Here is a 22,900-nt window from a genome sequence, read left to right as displayed (position 1 = left end):
ATGTGTGAGTAAATAAAGGAAGATAATTTCACAGTTCATGAAGTTTGACGTCATCTTCTTGAAGACAGTGCGGATTTTCACGGCGAGCGCGTCAGTCACTTTATTATCTCTCCAGGAAGCTTTAGCTGTTACAATCAAGACAGCCATCATATGCTCTCCCATTTGATTATGGAATGCTCAACAAAACAAAGCACTTCCCATAATAACATACCCTGAGTTAGCTGGGATTGAGTCCAGAGCCCTGTGACCATGAACAGGAAGAGATAGAAGATGTAGAAGATGGATGATAGATCATACGAATAGAAACACAGAAATGCACTCGGCCTGCATGGCTGCCAATGGAAAACTATTTTTGACTGTTTTCTTCTTTTTGGCCCACTCTTCCATTTGACTTAAATTCAAGGTAAAACTGATTTTAGAAATAAAAAAACACACTTGAAGTATCACATATAAAAAAAACCACAATTATTTCAGTATCCGGTGTTGTTTGATCAACCATTTGAAGTAACATACCATTATTTTACTTTGAAAGTATATTTGAACTGTTCTGGTGATAAATCAAAATGTAACCTACAACATGGATCTTTGTGCACTAAACCATTCAGTACGATTGTGTTTCTAACTAATATGGTTTCTGTTCTGATGTGAATCCAACATTGACACTCAGCAGCAGACCTGCAGGCTCCGTCATTGTTTCTCCTTTGACTCCATCAGTTATTTTTTAGTTCAGAAATTAAGATTTTTTCTCTGACAGAGGAAGAACAGAGTTGACAGTTGTAACTGTCTTGTCATTAAAGAGAAGCTCAAAGCTCACAGTGTGGAGGCTGCAGAGCAGAAACCCACAAGACTCGTCTGCTGCAGTGAAGGAAGTGTGATGAGCTCTCAGCAGCTTTATTTTTCTCTTCTAATAACCACAGAGAACAAAGTCACATCTGCTGCTGCACCGTGTGGTTTTATTTCCTCAAAACATTTTTCTGATGAGACCTGCACCCACATACAGGTGAAAATATTTACACTCCAGCCCTGAATGATAAAAACACTTTATGATGGTTTGGAGCTTTTTAGCTTCAGAGCAGCTCTGCTGTTTGTTCACATATAAACAACAGCGTCATCAGCATAGAGAATTACATCAACATGAAAACAAATACAAATCATTGATTACCAAACTAAATAATACATGAGGGAGGTCACCCACACCTGCTTGTCTAAATATTAAATGAATTTGTTCATGTTTATTTCTCATGAGGTTTCCGTCTCTGCTCGTTATTTGTGTCATGTGAAAGTTGTTCCAGCTTCAAGAGTTAAACACTTTCAGATTACTGTTAGCTGTCATCAAACTGAACTAATGAACATGAAGAGAAAACAAAACCCATCAACATAATTTTTATAGTTTATTCAGAAAGATGTTCCAGGTAAATGTAAAGAATCTTTAAAACAGTGCATTTATATCATTAAAAGAACAAGAACAAATAAACATTTTATTTCATAAACTCAAATATCTGCAAGGGACTAATTGATCATATTTCATTTTACTTTAAGTTTCATTTCCACAATTTTGTAAGTAAAATGTTACAAACGTTAAAGTAAACTAAAAATTATTTCAAAACAAAAATGGGAAGTCAAATATTTTAAAATCATCACTGCTGCTTGAAACTGTTTATAAACCTATTTATAAAACATGTTATTTCAGCTAAATCAACAAAAGCAACCCTTTTATTTTAAATGACGGAGCTAAAGTTTCTCTTTCTATTCTTATTCACTGTGTAGAACAGATGTGTTCAGGAGGAAGATCGTTTTCCAAATAATCTTTGTTGTTCTTGATAGTTGATGACAGAAAACATATTTGAGTTTTATAGCAGGTGTGAGTGAGACATTAAAGCTCTTGGAGGTCAGTCAGCATGTGTGGATCTGGTGGACGGTTCTTTGTTTCTGAGGATCATCATCAGAGAGAGTCCAGAGCAGTAGACCACACTCTTCACTATCAGCACTGTGTACTGCAGGCAGAGCAGCCGCTCTCTGAACCAGTGTGGTGGAGGAGGAGGAGGAGGAGTAGGAGGAGGAGGAGTAGTAGTAGGAGGAGTAGTAGTAGGAGGAGTAGTAGTAGGAGGAGGAGTAGTCGGGGGAGTGGAGGCTTCTATGACTGAAAAAGACAAAGATCAAAATGTCAGTTCTCTTTTGCTCCAAATAATGACAATGAATCACAAAATGATATCATCAGAGTTTCATTACCTTGTTCTGTTTCAGCCTGGACTGTTCCTCCCTCGTGCTTCACGTTGCAGCGATATTTTGTTGTAATGTCATGCTGATCCAACACCAAGATGGCAGTGGTGCGTCCCGACTCCCTGAGCTCCAGCTGCTCTCCCTCACTGGAGCGCAGCTCCTCCAGCCTGCCGTTCTGCTTCAGTCTTTTCCAGGAGAACTGGACCACAGGAGGGAACATGTCCGAGGCCACACACAGCAGGTGGTTCTTCCCCTGCAGGTGGTCTCTGGATGCTGCTGGGTACACGCTCACCACGGGCTTCACCACCGGCTGCTCTGTAATCAGACAGCAGCAACAAGCAGCACAGACACAGAACCACAAAGTCAACAGCAGCTTCCAGCACTGAACTGAATTCAGTCTGAACCTGGAAACTACCTGAACTCTGATCAATCAACTGATGGTACTGAACACAGTACAAAGGTCACTGCACACACTGTGTTCATGTTGATATGTCCTCATGTGTTGCAGGTCAAAGTCATTTTTAAAAGACAAATAAAGGCTTGAGGCCACACAGTGGGGTCATTGTGAGAATGTCTCTGGTTCACGTCCAGGTTGAACTCAGAGTGAGTTTATGTTGAAGTTTGTATGTTCTTCTCGTGTGTGTATTATTATTATATATATTATAAGTAGTCTGTTTTTTAATAGTCTAAACACAAGTCTTTGGGGATAACTGGTAACTACAAACTAGTTGTGTGTGTGAGAGACTAGTGAACTGTCCAGGGTGTTTTGACTTCACTCACAGTCAGACGGATAAAGACGGAGGACAACAATGTTTAGTCAGATTCTTTATTTTAGTTTATTATTTAGAAAAGTTGGTGACTTTAATAATCTGAAACAATAAAACTATTCTTATGAGGGATGTGAGTTTTATTATTAATATACGATCATTTTATCATTTGTATTTCTGACGATCATGTTTTTTAGATCATATGTTGAACGCTTTGACTTTCACAAAAAGTACAGAAATGTTAATGTATTATGGAATAAAATCAGCTCCTTTCGTGTTTTAATGCTTTATAAAGAGGAGGTGAATATGATAAAAAAAAGAGACAAATTATTAGAAAAACAACAACTTTGTCTTTAATTAATGCAGCGGGTTTTTAAAATGTTTATTCTAACTAACTAGCTCATTCTAGTTTCATGTCATCTGAAGTGATAATTTACACACAAGTTACTCTTCATATATTATGCTTTTAAAACATTGCTGCAATTATCATCAAATTGTACTCATATGTTTTATTTTATTTTTAAATGATTATACAGTATATCAAACTAATTGGTTATACAACCTCGCTATTAAAGTTTTTACAGATAATTAGTAGTAATGTAAAGAAAAGAGAGCAAACAAAGTCAGTTTTCCAAGGACGTTGATCAAGTTTCAATTTGGGAAAAGTAAGAAATAATAAAAAGTCACCATGATTAAAGTCAGCAGCATTAGTGTTAATCTTAGTCCACATAAGAAAATAGTTCCTCCCAGAGCAATATGAGTTTATAGCAAATGACAAGCTTTTCTTCTTGTTCAGGTTTTATAAACTAGATTACTCAGATTATAATTTATATTGACAAGACTCAATGTGAAGAAATGTTGTTTTAATTTGTATTTTACCATTTTATTTTTGCCTTTCAAATTTGTGGTGCAATTAAAAACATGAATCTCCAGCACAAAACGATTTCAGGAATCTGTAAGTTTATTCGTAGAGATTCATATCCACATTTAAAAGAAACTAAACTCTGAACACAGAATAAAAATCGTGCTATAGCACTGACTGAACTTCTACTTGTGTGGTTTTGTCGATGTTCAACACACTGTGTAAAACACAAATATTTCAGTGTTACATAAATTGTGTATTACATAAATTATTTTAACCTTTTCAGTGTTTTTATGAATTGGTATGAATACTCTTTTTAATTATATTCTTTTATATTAAAGACATTAATGAGATTGCTTTTATATCCATGGAAATCCTCATAATATCACAGTAAATTTACAATTAAACCAACTTAAAAATGTCAAATCAGGAATTACGTTTAATTTGAAACATCAGCTTGTCTTTTGGGAAGTAACTGAGTTTAGGATGAATTATGTTTTGTTACTTTACTGAATGAATCAATAAATAACATTTAAATAAACTTACAATAGATACAATTTCTTCTTCTGCAATACAAAAGTAAACTAAACAATAAATGATAGATATATAATAAATGTTTGTTCTTACCTGTTACATACAGTTTAGTCCCAGAGCCAAAGACTCCCTCCACAGTGAGAATCATTGATACAAAAACCGTCCTGCAGCTGAATGTGTGTTGAGGTGATGAGGTTGTTTCAAATTCCTGCTCCTTGATGTGTTTCTCTAATTTCATATCAACACATTTGTCTCTTGGTTCTTTAATCCAGCAGCACAGCTCTGATGATCATGTCTGTCTCTTGGTCACTTTGCAGTTTTAGTCCATCTGAACTAAAATACTAACTGTTGGACTGAAATGAAACGTTTTACTTTCTAAATCTCCAGATGATGAACTTCATGAAATAAAAGAGTTTATTTAATCTCCACCAGAAGCTGGACATTGTTGTTTCACACTAAAATGCACCAACAACCATTAAATGCTTTTTGTTTACAATAATTCAGAAGATGATCTGTAAGTACTTTGGTAAGACTTTAAAGTTTGACAGCAACATCATAATCTAATTCTTGCCGGACATTATAACTTTCTGAGTGTTTATATTATTTGTGACAGAAGTTAAAGTATCAGTTGATCAGTTTATATAATTGAAGATGTGTCACTGCCTTCAAATTCATTCATGGATCTGCTCCAGCACCTGCGACCCTGACCTGGATAATCTGATTTAAGATGATTGTGATTCATTAGGTTCTGTTTATATTAATATTCACAAATGTGCCATAAGTATTGGGGAATTGTGTTTGTATTTGTATATTTAGAAGAATCCATGAGAATGTACCCAGGCACAGGTAGAACATGTAGATTCTCCATAGAAAGACTCATGCCTGAATCAAACCCAGCTTTTCTCATCGTGAAGCTGAAGTGTGAATCACTTCCTTGTTGAGCTGCTCTGATTCCTTCTTCTTATAATTGAAGTTACTTTACTTAGTTACAGTTTTCTCACAGTATTAATTACATTTCTTCTTCTGAACAAACAACAGCTGTATATCTGCTGTGGCTCTTTGATTCTGGCTCCACTTCTATTGAACACATTGTTGGAGTGTAAACATCTTGTTTCAGATTTTCAGATTAAAACTCTTCTGAGTCTGACTTAAAATGAACTCAGAAAGTCGTCGTCTGAAACAGACTTTTATTTTTAATGATAACTGCATGAAGACTTTCTATCTGGAGCAAAAACTGTCAGCTGAAGTCTGTACCTGCTGATGTGGAATGTAATGTGACTTTTAGAGGCTCGAAAAATCAAACCAGAAGGTTTTATTCAAAATGTCTTTCTGATGATGGAGGGTTTCATGTGTTGTGTTATTTCATATATTCAGTAATACATATGGTGTTGTCGTTAGTGTTCTTGCCTCACAACTAGAAACCAGGTTGAGTTCCAGGTCCTTCAGTTTGATGTTTGCATGTTCTCCCTGTGCCTGTGAGGATTCTCTCAGTAAACTCATCTTCCCATATTTCACTGACATGCTTGTTGTGTGTCAGTGGTTTTCTGTTCCTCTGTGTGTTTCCTCGGTGTTGGAATATTGGAGTCACGCTGCTCTTTGCCAAAAGTCAGCTGAAATAAGCGTTACCTCTCTGAGACCCTGACTTGGAAAAAAGAGGATGAATTGGAGTTGTTCCAGCTGAGGCTCAAAACTGGAGAATTATCTTCCTTTAGTATATTTAACTGAAATAATCTATTTCATTATACTAACTCATATTTACTGTTGACATAAACAGTTATGTTACATCTTTTGGTTTGTTATTCAGTCTGATTGATGTTCAGATATTAGTTAAAAACATGAACATTAATTGATTAAATTTGAAAAATTGATCTAAATCAAGAAGAAACTCACTAAACTAAACTGTGTTTGTGACTCAGACTGTGAGGTGGAGTGAAATACGTGAACCTGCTCTCTGGTTTACTGTTTACTTCATGTCACACACTTTATTTGACATCAGTTGGTTTTTGTTCAGGCTGCAGGGATCATTTCTCACTGTGGGTGTTACTTGTCCAACAGGAGCAGTAGTAGGTGGCTGAATGATCTGATTTGATTTTCTTAATCTTTAACTCACAGTTGTTTTGTTTCTTCAGAGCTGAAAAATCATCTTTCTGAGGATGATTGTAACCTGAATTTATTGAACCATCATGTCTATCAATACGTAGAATCTCTCTGAATGTTTCTGTGTCTTTCTTCTGGTACCAGTATATATATATGCCACACTGATCAGTTCCTCCACAGCTGAAGGAAACTGTTTGACCGACTCTCCTGGTCAATGTCAAATCGTCCTGAATCAGCTCTGCTGCCATGGCAACCATCACTGTGGAGACACAGACAGACAGGTGCAGGTCAGTGTGACATGATTTGTTCCAGGTAGAGTTTTCTGGATCCTGATTGGCTGGAAACACTCACCTGAACACAGACAGCAGAGAGCAGCAGCTGGGAGGAAAAGCATTGTGTGCAGTGATGTTTCCTCTGGAGAACCTGAGGAGAAGTGGAGCTCTGATGCAGCCGAGGCCAAACGAGGACGAGCTGTTTCAGCAGACGAGGTCATGTGGTTCCTAACAGGTCCTCAAACCTCCTATCAGCCCACAGATAAGCTGCTGATTGACAGCTCAGCTGAGGCTGCTCTGTGGTTTCATCATGTCTGAATCCAACAAAAAGATAGAAACGTAATCTGGTCACAAGATATATACGTACATATACAGTATATATCTTGAAAAATGGAAAAAGTAACAGAGGAATAAAAACAATGACAATCCAGAAGGCCTTTACTTTCAAAAACATTACAAACAAGATTGTGTATAAATCATTCTTACACACTCACAGTTATTGGAAATGTAACACGTATCAAATAAGTTGGAATATGTAAATGTTGTACTTTCAACTTCTCTGTCTAAAGGTTGATCTGGGATTGACTGGATCAAAGATGAAAACAATCTATTTCTAATATACTCAATATTATTCATTATTGACAAAAATAGTTATGTTAAATCTTTGGGTTTGTTATTCAGTCTGATTGATGTTCAAATATTAGTTAAAAACATGAACATTAATTTGATTTAATTTGAATCAGATCTAAATCAAGAAGAAACTCACTAAACTAAACTGTGTTTGTGACTCAGACTGTGAGGTGGAGTGAAATATGTGAACCTGCTCTCTGGTTTACTGTTTACTTCCTGTCACACACTTTATTTGACATCAGTTGGTTTTTGTTCAGGCTGCAGGGATCATTTCTCACTGTGGGTGTTACTTATCCAACAGGAGCAGTAGTAGGTGGCTGAATGATCTGATTTGATTTTGTTAATCTTTAACTCATAGTTGTTTTGTTTCTTCAGAGCTGAAAAATCATCTTTCTGAGGATGATTGTAACGTGAATCTACTTCACCATTACGTCTATCAATATCTACAATCACTCTGAATGTTTCTGTGTCTTTCTTCTGGTACCAGAATATATAGTCACGGCCACACTGATCAGTTCCTCCACAGCTGAAGGAAACTGTTTGACCGACTCTCCTGGTCAATGTCAAATCGTCCTGAATCAGCTCTGCTGCCATGGCAACCATCACTGTAGAGACACAGACGGACAGGTGCAGGTCAGTGTGACATAATTTGTTCCAGGTAGAGTTTTCTGGCTCCTGATTGGCTGGAAACACTCACCTGAACACAGACAGCAGAGAGCAGCAGCTGGGAGGAAAAGCATTGTGTGCAGTGGTGTTTCCTCTGGAGAACCTGAGGAGAAGTGGAGCTCTGATGCAGCCGAGGCCAAACGAGGACGAGCTGTTTCAGCAGACGAGGTCATGTGGTTCCTAACAGGTCCTCAAACCTCCTATCAGCCCACAGATAAGCTGCTGATTGACAGCTCAGCTGAGGCTGCTCTGTGGTTTCATCATGTCTGAATCCAACAAAAAGATCGTAACGTGCATAATCTGGTCAATATATATATATATATATATATATATATATATTATCTTGAAAAATGGAAAAAGCAACAGCAACAGAGGAATAAAATCAATGACAATCCAGAAGGCCTTTATTTTCAAAAACATTTCAAACAAGATTGTGTATAAATCATTCTTACACACTCACATTTATTGGAAATGTAACACGTATCAAATAAATTGGATTATGTAAATGTTGAACTTACAAAGTCACAAAGTCATCACCTATCGGAGTGCAAATAGCTATTGTTGAAAGTCCTGAGGAGCTGGTACTCTGAACTAAATTGACATTAAACAATATCAATACTAACTTTGTGGAATGGAGTGACTGTACTAAAAATAAGTGTTAAACTGCTTATTTTATTTGATCAATGACAACTTTTGCCCCTGCAGTACAGAGCAGATGCTGGAGTTATGCCGTTTGTTTGTGTTTTCATCTGCAATGAAAGGCAAGTACAACCTCATCCACCACAGTGAACTGAAGTATAATGTTCATCTTTCAATGAATGTCATTGATTATTGTACTACTCTTTTTAAACCTGACATCATCAGTGATGAGTTTTAAATTGCTCTTAGATGTATAAAACCCAGATTGGTGAATCGAAGGTTGATGATTTGCTGCCTCCTCGTGGACAACAGATGGAGTGACACAGTGAAAACACTATGGAGGAACTGGTTTCAATGGTGAAGCAATTGTCTTGAGACATCTTAGTGTGAAACCTCAAAGTTTTTTAAAATAGGAAGCACTTGACCATGGCTTCTTTTAAGTGGAATTATGTGTAAAACAACTTTGCTGATTGCTAAATTTGTATGTGGCTTTTTCAAAGAATGCGCACATTGTCACACATACTGCACAGTGCAGCAGGGCATGCTGGGGTATTAATAGAGCAACTCCATGTTGTTGGAGGTCACCCGTAATGACGTCGAGCCATCAGGTGCAAGGTTTGCCACGTGGTCGTCTCCAACCGGCGGCCCTTGGGTCAAATTGGAGAATGGCTCTCGTCGGATGGTCAGGAGGAAGGCAGAGGACATGGCCGAACCAGCGGGTGCGACGTTGCGCAACCAGGTTGGATGCTTTGGGTTGGCACGTGGGGGCTCTAAGCACTTCGGTAGAAACCCGCTGAGACCACCTGGCCCCAGTGTTTCACACTGGGTAAAACTGAATCATAAATCAAGTGTCCATTATGTGTGAGTTAAGATACCTGGATGTCCGACAGGACCTCTGGTCAGCAGAGACACTTCTGTCTCACGCCGTGTTTGTTGATCACTGTGTCAGCTGGTGTGTTTGGGGAAAATCTTTAAAAAACAAAAATGTGTCATACGTCAAGACACTGAAGATGTGTGAGAGTCTGCTTACTAGGATGTCCTCTTCTGTCTGCTGTCCTTCAGTCTCCTCCTGTCCATCCCTATGCTCACAGTGAAAGACACTCTTTCAGTACTCTTTCTCTTCATTTCCATTACATGTGACATAACACACGAGGCAATGTGCTAAATATATAAACCTGACCTCTAGTCTAGAGGAAATTAATTGGTTATCGGCTTTAATTAAATTTATTTCTCGAATGATAAAAGCCATGACATTTCTGTAATTGGTGTTAAAAGCAGTTAGCTGATGCTAATGCATATTGTTATCAAATTATCCAACATCAGTTAGACATAAAGTATTATTGTTTATAGTAGTAGTATTAGTATTAGTAGAAGTAATATTATTTATAGTACTACCAGTATTATGCCATTAGTATTATCGGAAGGTTGCAGGTTCGATTTCTCATCTCCATCTCTCTACATGTTGAAGTGTTCTTGAGCAAGACACTGAATCCCAAATTACTCACAACGGATGGATTAATAACCGCCTCCATAAATGTGTGAATGGGTGAATGTGATTAATGGTGTCAAGTGTCATGGCCTCAGAAAATTACACAAGCAACCAGGCTCGCTGAACGGGGCACAACACATTGAAAGACACCAAACAAGAAGTTCAGGTTTGAAAAGACAAAAATCTTTATTCAGCCCAGCTTTAATTTGTTTAGTTGTGGAGAAAAACAAAAAGTTACTCCTTAAAAAGTAGCAACCAAAAAGAGGGGGCAACCCCGGCCAAAAGGAACAAAAGAGAGAAAAGTGCAGGGCCAACCACGATGTGGGGCTGTCGCACCCTGCACTTCCCTCAAACTAAATGAAAAAGAAGAAAATGAAAAGTTTTAGTCTGATGATGACAAAATGGGACTGCTGGTGAGCTTGAACTCAAATTGAAACAACAAACTAAAACAAAAAAACTCTGCCAGTAGGGACAGAGGAAAAATAGGGATTGTTTCTTTAAAATGCCAACAAAAATATCAATCTTCCTCCTGCTGCTGCTCTAAGAAAGCACGAGTCAGACCTCTGTTCATGAAGCCATGGTCTGTCCTCGTCTCCTTTTCATGCCTTCTTTCTCCCATTTTATTCCCTCTAATTGCCAATTGCCTGTGTAGGAGAGAACAAAAACAGTGGAGAAGGAGACAAGAGAAAAAAACACAGCAGCAGAACACCTTCTAGGTGTGTCAGCAGGTACCTGGACACACGTAACAGGGATTACTCAGTGGAAAAGTGCTATATTAATAGAAACCATTGAAGCAGTAGTAAAATGTTGTATTATTATTATTATTATTATTATTAGTAGTAGTAGTAGTAGTAGTAGTAGTAGTAGTAGTAGTATTATTAGTATTAGTATTATTAGTATTGGTGGTAGTAGTAGTAACATTGGTAATATGTGTATTATTATTAGTAGTATCAGGAACCACCCCTGGCCACCTCCTCTCTCTTTCACTGACTGTTTTCCCCTGAAGTTTTCTTGCAGTCAGGGAAGCGAGACTGAAGACTGGAGCGACAGCAGGAGGTAACTGTTTACATTATTATAACTGCAATAAAGCTGACAGGAGTTTGCTTTTATTCAAAAGCGATGTTAAACTCCGTCAAGACAGTCATGTGTCTGACAAGAGATCTTTTTTGACAGTCATAGTTGTTGAACGGAGAGTATAGAGAAGACAAATGACTAAAACTTTTGTTTATTTCCCCCTGTGTGAGGTAAAAGGATAAGTGCTTATCTTAAAACTTACAAGTAACAGTTTCATACGGGTGTATATTTTCAGTCTTATGCCCAGTGATACATTTTATGGTATTTTAACACATTTTGTAAGTTCTTAAGAAGAGGAAGTACGAACAGTCAGGAAATTATTCATTGTGAACAGACATGGCGGCTGCTTTTTGCTTGCTGTATTCTCATTTGTGTGTGTGTGTGTGTGTGTGTGTGTGTGTGTGTGTGTGTGTGTGTGTGTGTGTGTGTGTGTGTGTGTGTGTGTGTGTGTGTGTGTGTGTGTGTGTGTGTGTGTGTGTGTGTGTGTGTGTGTGTGTGTGTGTGTGTGTGTGTGTGGACACCCAGTTGGGCAATGAAGCCGTTTCCAGTTAATTTTCTACTCTGGTCCAGTTTGCTTGTTTTGTGGGTCTTGCAAAGTGGTGAGTGACCTTTAAAATCACCTTTACTACACTCCCACTGCGCATGTAACAATTCCAATATCAATGCCAAACATACCCATTTTCTTTTCTCATGCATCACAGGGACAAAGGGAAACAGTTCAGACATCTGTCTGGAGGAAAGTCAAACCGATCTGGTGAGAAAAGTTTATCTTCTCACGCTAAAGGAGCAATAATTCCTGAATTAGTTTGATATTCAAGTGTGTTCATGCCGTGCTTTTTCTGTGATACAATTTCAGATCCACGTGCAGACTGCAACAGGAAATGATATTGTAGACAAAAATGATGTGAAAGAAACTTTTGTCTGCCTGCTTTACCCATCAAATGAGCTGAACTGCTCCTGGTCGTTCCACACTTTGGAGAAAGACTTTCAGCTTTCCGTTCACATCAGGTATTCCCACATTCTTTCCTTTACAACTAAAACCCAAAATACCCCTCAAAAGAGTTGGCCTTCCTTTAGTGTCAAGCCTTAAAAATTGCTTTGCTTACAGAATATTAAATGGTGTTGCTCCATTTTTATCTGGCTGGTCTTTTAATATTTCATGTCTACATGACAGTATTCTGCAGGTTACTGGCCTCTAAATGTCCCGAAGGTCAGGAAAAAAGACCGTAGGTCAGCAGGCGTTCACATTTCCAGCACCAATGCTTTGAAATGTTTACCTGGAGATATCAGGCCGACATGCTCTGTGGAGGTTCACGGTTTCACCTATTTTATTTCATATGATTGATTTTATTTTTTTTAACTTGTACTATAAAACACACGTGGAGCACTTTGAAAGTATTATATAATTAAAATTCTTTGTAAAGACCCTCGTCTTTTAAGTCAGTGCTCAGAGGTTAAACTTGGATTAGGCTTAAGGACCCTGAGTCCAGCTTTCATGGCTGTTACAATGTCGTGATAAACCAGAACGCTCCAACTTGTTATTCCAAGGATTCTGACTAAATTAGAAAGCTGCATTGTGTCATAAAATTGATTAAGAGGAAAAAAAACAAAACAACAACAAACAAAAATAGCCGTCACAGGAAAAAAGTGAGCTACTCACCTGAAGTTATCATATATTGAATATCTATGAAATTCAAGTCATACAGTATTTGCCACATTAAGAGCAAAACTCAGACACATATTAAAGACTCTTGGGAGCCTTTCAAAGTAAAATGGAAGATCTGTGATCCTGGCATGAGATTTTAAAAGATCTCCATAGTGGTGTGTAGTGCTAAACAGTTGATGATTCCTCCATGAGCGAACAGCTTGAGAAAAGCATAAGGAACTCTCCAGTAAGCCCAAAATTCTAACAACACCATATTAAGGCAGCCCCTACCGTAAATAATAAAATCAAAGCACATGTTCCCATTCAGCCGGACCTGAGAAATTAAATCATCGTAACATGAAAAGTAAACAGCAGTCACCTTTATCTGAAATTAGAACATAAATACACTTTTTTCTTTTGTCTCTTCTTCTAGAGTTTGCAATGATGATGTGGAAGTTCAATCCCTGAGAGAGGAGTCTGTGGAGAGAGATGCATCAGCCACTTTGGACATCACTGAGTTTGAGATGAGCTCCGTAGTGCTTCACTTCAACATGTCCCTGCATGACGAGTGGACAGCTTACACCGTCGTGTTTGACAAACACAGCCTTGGTAAAACTCCCAGCCAAACACTCCTTTGAGCTGTCACTGAGCCCTGAGTAGTTATACCTCATAAAAGTGACAATTAGGTATATAATATCTGCTTAAATCAATGGGATAATACTTGGGATAATACAACAATAAGTTTATCTGACCTTTGACGGATTTAATTGGCCTTCTAGAAACAAAAGTGCTTGATTTAATAAAGAAGCATTCAGGCAATGTGCATCCAGCAGTATTTAGCGCAGTATGATTTCAGGTGGTTGATGTCATTTCACAGGACTTTAAGTCAGTGAGTTATGTTAGTGTATTGGCTGATCACAAGTGTTCCATCTTGATGGCAGCGTTTACTTTTTGGTATTGGCATGTGCAAAACAGGATGCCTGTATGAAAGCATAATATGTAAAGATGTTTGCATGCTCACTGACAAGTAGAAGCAGACAACTGAGCAACTTGATTCACTTGAGTGCATTTGACAGCTTTGTACATTAACCATGTACAAATATCAGTCCTTTTTCCACTTTGGAGTAGTCGATAGCAGATTTTTTATTTTACAAGTAGATTTTGGTTTGCACATGAAAGAAATGGTACGATGCTTGTTTTGGCATTTTTGTACACCATCTTAATATAAATTTTAACAAAGTTGTATGAAAGAACAACACAGAGAAATGGTAATCCTAATCCACCAGTACCCGGTGGATGTAAAATGACCAAAACAAGAGAGGTGGACTTGATCGCTGAGAAAAGAGGCACACAAAAGATGTTCCCCCAATTTAAGGGAAAAGTTTCATGTTTATGGTTGAAACAGAAATGTCAATATTTTACTTTCAGTATTGTTCTTTGTTGCCCCCTCCAACGCATTGTGTCATACAGAAACCAACAATGTGAAACTGTATGTAGCAATGTACTTCTTCTCCATAAACTCTGTATCCTGCAGTTCCTCTTTGTTCATCAGGCTACATTGCTTTGCAGCGATTCACAGTTTGCAGTTGAGGATTACGCATAATTTAAATGAATGTATGATTAATATTTTAAAGCAAAAATCACGTTGCTATTAAGGTCTACAACATCTGAAATTCAATCTATCTTCAGAATGATTTCTAACCTGCCTTTACCTGTGTGTGAAACAGATTTATTGTTTCCTTCTCCACACATCAATGCATCAGTCAAAGATAAAGACCTGATTGTCACCTGGGATCTGCCCAGCAGCCGATTCACCTATAAACCCCACTGCTTCGTCTACCAGCTGGACATGGGTGACCAGGTAGCGTGTCAGTGTGTGGATTGCTACAGGTGTTGTTTATTGTAAAAATGACACTTGCTGTTTTAAGTTTTACCATGATCAACATGAAAAAGTAGACCAGCGTTCGATGCCACTAACTTCTGAACCTTGTTAAACCGGCTCTGTTCATTTACGTGACAGAATGAGCACAAAACCATCGAAGGCCACCAGTCGTATAAAGAACCGAATGCAGATCCCACCCACACCTACAGGCTAAGAATGAGGGCAAGGATTTCAACCAACTGTTATGGTTATACCGAATGGAGCAACTGGAGTCATGCTGTCGGTGAGTACTTTTCATTGTGGAGATTAACTAGAAGGTGAAATTGTCCTTCGCTACACCATGTGAATTCCAAGAGCCAACCATGACCTCTCATTTCAGATATTCATATATCTTTTTTCTTTTCAGTGGTGGACCGGTCTCTCTCCACACTGCACCCTCTGGTGGTCATCTTCCTTACACTTGGGATACCCCTGATCCTGGCTGTCCTGCTATTTCTGCGTCATCGGAGGTACTGCACGTTCCCGTGACTAACTTGTGCTTTGATTCACACACATGTACATATGCCCACAGTCCTTCAAAGATATCCCACTTCCCTTCACACTGACCTTTATTCTCATCTTCTTTCCGGAGTTGTATTTTTTCCTATTTTTTCTCTTTTTTTTATATGTTTATCTGATGCATAAACTCTATGTTGCCTTTGAAATTTGAAACTCTCAGAAGAAAAGGAGTCAAAGGCCATTTTGGCTTCTGCAGTGAAGCTAAAAAAAAAAGACAACAGTGTTCAGAAAGAAGAAGTGAGAGGGGGGGATGGTGTATTTTTATTTTTGTTAGTTTCTTTTTTTTTTAATCTGACAAACCACCTTTCACTCTCTCAAGCTGTGGACATGACCCTCATAGGTCTAAAACAGCTGCAGGGGAAATATGCAAATGTCCTTTTATTCTAAGTCTTTTGCTCATATGTCTGTGAACAGTTTGTTCTAAAATGAAAAAAAAAAACATTCAACCATCTTCTACTCGCTTGTACTCGTCCATCAGGGGCCTCATGTCAACGGTCATGTGTGTGTGTGTGCGTGTGTGTGTGTGTGCGTGTGTGCGTGTGTGCGTGCGTGCGTGCGTGCGTGCGTGCGTGCGTGCGTGTGTGCGTGTGTGTGTGTGTGTTACAGGCTGTTAGACGTACTGTTCCCTCCAATTCCTCATCCACCACCAAAGTACAAGTATTTCCTGGAAAAAAGTGATACCTTTAACGTAAGCACAACACACTGAACTCCACGTGTCCACTTCATAACTAAATTACAACCGTTCGTAATAAAATGGTACCAATATTTTGCTTCTTGTGTTGCCAGTTTTTCTACCCAGCTGTGCCAGCAAAGCCCGAAGAAGAAATCACAGAGGTTGAAGATAGAGACACACCTTCGGAGGAATACCAGACGGATTTAAAATAAAAATGTGTTTGGTCAGAATGTATAAAAATATTTATAATATTCCTATTTAAAAGCAAGCACATATATAGAGTATTGCAATATACAGTAGTTTAGCGATATACATGGAGTCAGTATTTAAATGATGATTTTAAAAAAATTATTCTTAAATGTTTTGAAGAAAGTTTCAGATTTTCATTGCAGGAACAACAGAACATTGAATTTTAGGACAAACAAAAACACATGATGACAACACATGCTGATTGTTACTCTTTATTGTTTTCTGGGGAATTGCTTTCAACGTAGTGGATGTTGCTGTAGGTTTACCAGTTATTGCAGAGTTGCTTCTTCAAAAGAAACAGAATTTGGCTTTCTACCAACTCCAAACATAATGTGTGCAGATCAGAGACGTCCAAAAAACGTTTTCAGAAAAATAACAAACTACAGAGCCACTCACTAGTTGTGAAGTGTGTCACTGAAATGTTTTGCATTTACTCCCTGTAGTTCTATTTTTGGTCACAAGCAGCAACATTTTCCTGTAATTAGCTTTGTGTTGTTCCGGTGTTAAGACTCAGAAGTACAGAACAGTTAAGGGCAGGCTTCATACGTGGTCCATTATATTTTTAATAACTTGCCCCGGGTCAGTTAAATATCGGCCACAGTCCGCAAGCGGCCCTGAAACTGTAGTTTGGACTCCTCATGGGCTACATGTCTGGGAAAAATATTCCTTCAGTTACTCTTGTCTCTGTCAGTTATTCCTCTCTCAATTAATGTGCACAAACTGTGGCTGTATGATTTCAGTGCTGTTACAACATCTTAACTCAGCTCTGCCAGTACATTTATTTATGTCTATTTCAAGCCTTCGGCCTTTATTTACAGAACACTTTTCATGCAGTGAAATGCAGCTCAAAATGCGTCACGTGTTTCAAAAACAGAACATTTACCATTTAACGCATTCCAAACTAATCTTATGAGTAGAAGTTAGTCTGATTGACAGGCGTCTTCCGTGGCGCCGTCCCAAGAACTGCGTTAGCTCTGGAAAAGAAGTTTGGTGATATCGTAACAGAGATGCTCCTATCCAGAGACAACAACTCCAAAAAATGCTAATATTTGAAAGTAGATAACATGCGACTGATTAAATTATTCAAAGTGGAGTAGGACTGCTCTGGTATGTGTTATCCACTGGTCATGTAACTTCAACTTCATGTTGTTTAATCTAATGTTTCTCTAAAACAAATGTGCCTTTCTACTTGAAATAAAGTAAGTAAAGCTCTGTGACATGTCTTCTGGTCTGTAAAAACCCAGTTGCTGATCTTTCAGTGTCTTTTTGCAATGTCAGAACTGCTGCTTTGAAACAGTATTTAATAATAAAACAGCAATAATATGTTGACGCAGAATTGTGATTCCAACAACATTTTTTATTTGTCTTCTCTTGTTTGCTTTCTTAGATCTATATGATTAAGATTACATTGACAAAAATTCTTTAGCATCATAATTTTCACTTGAGTACAATGAATATCTGTTGGAGGTATACATGTGAATGTGTCTGTCTCTGTGTCTGTCCTGAGATAGACTGGTCAGCTGTTTCGGGTTTATCTTGCATCTACCTATTGTTACCTGTGAAGTAATGTCCTCTGATATATGAATGTGAAAGAGTAGATGAATGTGATGGAAAGATTTACAGATACGTTGTACACTGATGTGTATGATGGCACAATATTCTGTGTAAATGTTTGTTTGGGTATACCTATGGATCACAAAGTGGTGTTTCAGTCCTGTGTGAAACCAGGAGATGCTGTTGCATTAGGTTGTAAAGTAAAAGGACATTCTCATATAACCACATTAGCATACAGTGGCCATATCATATCACAGCATTTACTTTTTATTATGACCGTTACAGCTATTGCTGGCTGTTGTTGTGGCCTAATCTAAATGATGGTTTTCATGCTGTGGACAAGAGGTGAAGCTGATTATTCCACCCCATATTTACAAAATAAATCCAGTGACTCCAATTAGCTGACCCACCCAAAGATTTATTCTTAAGTTTCTGCATACATTCTTTAGAAACCTCCTGAAATGTACATCCCAGTCTCAAAACGCGAGAGACTGAAGTTCAAGCGTTGCATGTAACAGGAAGTGAAGCATGACTTGCAAACTAAGCTATCTTTGTAACACAGCAACAACTTACTTCTTCTTTCTGAAGACACGTTTTTACAGCTGTGGCAAATGTGGCAACAATATATGTAAAAGGTCCAAATGCGCTGATGTTGATAGAGATTGATTAATCAGAAATACTTGAGATAAAAACATAAAGACTTTCAGCGGTGAAATGAGCGTCTCGACAATGTACTCTGAAATCTGCTTTTCCCCTCATCGCAAAGTTTTCTGTGTCGCAACAGTCATTGTGCGTCACAGCTTCAGACTAGAAAACAGACCCAGGAAAAACACATAACTGTGACTTCCTGTAGTTGATATATAACATTCACGGTGAAGTGACTCCCTTATGAGGACCTTACATTGAGTCAGGGAGCAATCAGCCTGGTGTCTCCCGTTTTCATTCTGAGGTCAATTAATTGTCTTAATTTCCTGTGGACTACTTACAGGAACCCCAACCACAGATATCCCTTGCCTGATATCCTGACCACTATCTTACCTGGCATTCACCTTAGTCTGACCTCAAAACACATCACCACTGCAACATTTATTGACTTTGGGGGAATTTCCCATTATGTGAGAGTTCAAAGATGATCTACAAAGAGAAAACACACACATACGCACAGAAAAAAGAATAAATCAACTCTTTTTTTTTTTTTTTTTTTTTAATGTTTAACAATATCAGTTTACAAACAAACTATGTCACAAGTACAAAATAGCACAGATGTTTTTTCTCAACGTAATCTGCAGCCTAGATTTGCAGACACAGCGTCATTGAGCAGAGGTGCTGCTGTTTAGTTCCATGTAGAAGAACTCTGTGGTGGAAACCATTGAAACAGGGTTAAAGTTGACATGTCAGAGATAAAAAGTATTTCCGTGTGGTACCACAAACATAAACTTCATGTGCTGTCACGAGCCAAGATTCTTTTAACAAGCACTTTACTGTGTGTGTGTGTGTGTGCGTGTGTGTGCGTGCGTGTGCGTGCGCGTGCGTGCGTGTGCGTGTGTGTGTTTTGTACCTTGTCCCATGCTGTTTGGTAGTTGTGTTTTGTCCAGTGGGTCAGTGAGACTTGGCATAGCAGCAACCTGAGACCTTCTGTAGGTCTCAATCAGAGCCTCCAGAGTTCTAAATCTCTGCGATGTGACTCCTGAACCCTGTAAACCATGGAAACACACACCATGACTAATAAACCTCCATTGCATGGATGTATGTGTGTGTGTGTGGGGGTGCGTGCAAATAGCTCACCCACCTGTACATACCAGTGTCCAGCAGAGTGCACTAACCTGTAGGTGTGAACATACGGTGCTTTCCTGTGAAAGACAATGTATACAATATGAATAATTCAGATACTCTCACACACACACACACACACACACACACACACACACACACACACACACACACACACACACACACACACACACACACACACACACACACACACAAAATGACTCATTGGTTTCAGTTTTTTGTTCCACAGAAAAAATCAGATCATCATGATTGTTCGAAGCATTAAGTTTCATTGACTCTGAAACTTTTCATTTCCTGGCATTTGCAAATATAATTTTAAAGGTGTTTGTAAGTGCTTACCCTCTTATAGATCAATTTTAATTCACAAGTTACTTAGCAACATTATATTTAGTTTGTGACAGATGACTGCGACATTGAACACAGGATGTCTTTCAGCACATGTTATGTTTGCAGAGTAAACACTTATTTTTTTAATGGTTAAAAAAAGGAGAAAATAACATTAATACACACATATAGATTTCTATTTTTTAATGACGGTCGTTTTTCTTTTCCCTGACCTCACTAAGAGAGTGATAAACCAACATATTTTTAGTATTTTAATATGAGTTGGAGCACAATTTCAATCTGAAAAATAAGTACTTCAAAAGTAAGTTAATTATTCCTGTTATAAAGTCATTTTATTATATGAATGTTTGAATAGATGTTTTAGCTTTCATTTAATCCGGAAGCTAAAGAAGTGAAAAATCTAGATTTGTAGTTATTTCTGTGCCTGAAATTTGCAATTTATTTAGTTATTTATTGATGTTTTCATGACTGAGAATAAATCCAATATTCTTTCTCCACTACTGTTTAACAAATACATTTGGTTGTAAGTTCTTTCTTACACTTGATATGTTTTAACACTAACTTTTAACAATTCCTTATGTTATTTTTTTATGTATACTGTGTGTTGTGTTGGTCGTTGCCGTACAGTCTTCTTAATTGCTCCTCAGGAAAGTATGAAGTACCTTGGATTTTGATTCTGGTTCAATCTTTTAGCACCCCAGAGTAGTTTCACATCAAATACAAACTATCTTCGGGCTGAAGATTCGGAACACCTCCAGTTTTTACAGTGCTCCATTGAAAAAAGCAAAAAATGAAAACACTCTAACTAAAACCTACGTTTATACGGGGAAACTTGAGAACTTTTAAAAGTTGTAGTCTCAAATGAATCAGTGAATATAATGTGTGGAAAAAACAAAGAAAGAAAGAAAGAAACCTCACATTACAAATGCTAAAGTTCTTGTAACATTCAAATAAATTCTATGATTTCTGGTTAATATTTAGATGTGTATTATAAAGTCGTTGTATAAATATTTGTAGGATATTGGGTCAAATCAAGCTGTAAGTTTTTAGTAAAGTTCTATATGAAAGAGTAAAGAGTGGCTGAAAGTAAAGGATTATCTACCACTCATTTCAGTTCCTGGTTGTCTATGTATATTGTTGTAAACTGTACAAAAGGTCTGTAAACTTGTAATGCTTAGAACATGTTTGGCTTTCAGCTCATGGTCTACATCTTGAACTGAACGGAGTTTAAGCGAACTTGCAAACAAGCTACAGAATGAAATGAAAAGTTCCACTGAAAATAAACTGTTGATCAATCGACAAATGATCCGACAAACTGAACGGAGAGCAATGAAACTGAAAAAAAATACAACAACTTTGGGTCGAATAAGCACCTTGGCACAGTCAACTGACCTCACACACAGACAGTAGGCCCCTCGCACTGTCTCGCTGTCTCTCAGAAGAAAGCTGCCGTCATGTCCAAACCTCTCCAGAAGCCTTTCTGTGGCCTCACTTCCAATCCTGCCGTAGTAAATGGACCTGACCAGCATCTCTTCTTCTTGCTCCATGTTGCCTCAAAGTCTGACTACCACATTTGTGTGTTGTTTGTAAGGGCACAGCAGTCTCCACAAGCAGACGAGCGTGTGAAAGGCTGTGAAGCAGGAAAAGCTGCTTTGGTTTTCACACTTTTCTTTTGTGCGCCTGCATCTCACCAATCTTGCACTTTTTTTTTCCTTCTTTTTTTTTAACCTATATAACGACTTTTATCTTCTGAAAACGAAACAACAATTTGGACTTTGCTGCTTCAATTGTGACGCCTTGTCAGAACATCTTTTCGTTATTCTTCTGCAACTCAAAAGTGAAAAAAAATATAGACTCTAAATATGTATCTGTACCCTTTTTAGTAATAAGCTATACCTTTTTATGAAATCACTTTTAAATTTGTTTAAATGAAACTAACATGTTCAATCGACATACTATAAGACTGAGCATAAATCTCACAAAAATGACACGTGCACATTTGATTTTGTTTGCACAAGACTCACAAACAGAAAAGATGGTGGTTTTAAACAGAGAAATTCAGCATTCAGATATACATAAACCACTAGCCAAACCACATGGGCACATGATTTAGCTGTGGTTTGACTCTTCAAAAACAGACTCTAAGAAAAGGAAAAAGTTTATTTCAGAGGAGACAAACGACTCAGAAACACTGCAACACAGTTTATTTCTATATTTTTGCTTTATGTTATGTCCAACCAGTCAGAAGTTGAAGGAGATGTGTCGGAGGGACAAACTGGGATGTTGTGGGTTTCTTGTGGGTTTAGAAGAAACATTGTTGACGTTCTCTCTGGGTTCTAGACATTCAAGACGTATTTATGTGAGAGAGTCTGTCACTGTAGCACTCATACTAAAGACACTGCAGCTTGCAGAGGATAAAACAATGCCACCAAAAGATCAGTCATATCACACATCCTTTTTAAAATGTCTGCATCAACATTTGGCAACAGTAGAAGGTGATTTTCATACATTTCTGTCTTATCTGTTCAAAGTATGTTGGATCACTTCAAGAGGCAAGCGAGACAAAGTTATTGATACAGCACCATTTGGACGCAAGGTAAATCACAGTGCTTTACAAATAGATAAAGGGAAAAAATTGAAACAAGGCGATTAGGAAATGCATATCAAGGAGAAATTTTTTTTTCAACTTTGTAAAGGTAATCAAATAAGTAAAAATATTTGTTTAATGGGAAGCTTGAGCAAATAACAGTACTTAAAGGCTTGATTTAAGTGTATCAGCAGTCCTCAGGTGTTCAAGAAGTTTGTTCCACATGTGAGGAGCATAGAAACTAAAACCTGCTTCACCTTGCTTGCTTCTGACTCTGGGTAAACCCCAGGACCTCAAGAGTCTGGATGTTTCATAATGTGCAGGTAAATCTCAGATGTATTTAGGCCGGAGACCATTCAAAGCTTT

General features: G+C 37.9%; 3 protein-coding genes across 3 annotated transcripts; 1 reads left to right on the top strand and 2 right to left on the bottom strand.

Annotated features, from left to right (window-relative positions):
* Positions 1-932: 932 nt before the first annotated feature.
* LOC308111963 (immunoglobulin lambda-1 light chain-like) lies at positions 933-4,599 on the bottom strand. Its single transcript, XM_080467122.1, has 3 exons — positions 4,477-4,599; positions 2,230-2,535; positions 933-2,140 (listed from the first exon to the last, which is right to left on the bottom strand). The coding sequence occupies exons 1-3, from the start codon at positions 4,529-4,531 to the stop codon at positions 1,890-1,892; spliced, it is 612 nt and encodes a 203-aa protein (XP_080323248.1). The 5' UTR covers positions 4,532-4,599; the 3' UTR covers positions 933-1,889.
* A 6,563-nt stretch (positions 4,600-11,162) lies between these two features.
* Positions 11,163-17,471, top strand: LOC308115354 (interleukin-5 receptor subunit alpha-like). The gene is made up of 10 exons (XM_080472801.1): positions 11,163-11,232; positions 11,776-11,849; positions 11,952-12,004; positions 12,107-12,258; positions 13,329-13,504; positions 14,623-14,756; positions 14,916-15,060; positions 15,184-15,286; positions 15,942-16,023; positions 16,122-17,471. Exons 2-10 carry the CDS (start codon positions 11,783-11,785, stop codon positions 16,218-16,220), a joined length of 1,011 nt encoding a protein of 336 aa, XP_080328927.1. The 5' UTR covers positions 11,163-11,232; positions 11,776-11,782; the 3' UTR covers positions 16,221-17,471.
* A 1,546-nt stretch (positions 17,472-19,017) lies between these two features.
* On the bottom strand, positions 19,018-21,964 carry LOC308116246 (SH2 domain-containing protein 1A-like). The gene is made up of 4 exons (XM_080474319.1): positions 21,340-21,964; positions 19,601-19,661; positions 19,370-19,505; positions 19,018-19,165 (listed from the first exon to the last, which is right to left on the bottom strand). Exons 1-4 carry the CDS (start codon positions 21,492-21,494, stop codon positions 19,122-19,124), a joined length of 396 nt encoding a protein of 131 aa, XP_080330445.1. The 5' UTR covers positions 21,495-21,964; the 3' UTR covers positions 19,018-19,121.
* Positions 21,965-22,900: the final 936 nt, after the last annotated feature.

Source organism: Lipophrys pholis (genome assembly GCF_963383615.2).
Source record: "Lipophrys pholis genome assembly, chromosome: 1".
In the NCBI taxonomy this organism is placed as follows: Eukaryota; Metazoa; Chordata; class Actinopteri; order Blenniiformes; family Blenniidae; genus Lipophrys; species Lipophrys pholis.
Note: the sequence above shows the minus strand (reverse complement) of the source record. Positions and strands in the feature narration are given on the sequence as shown.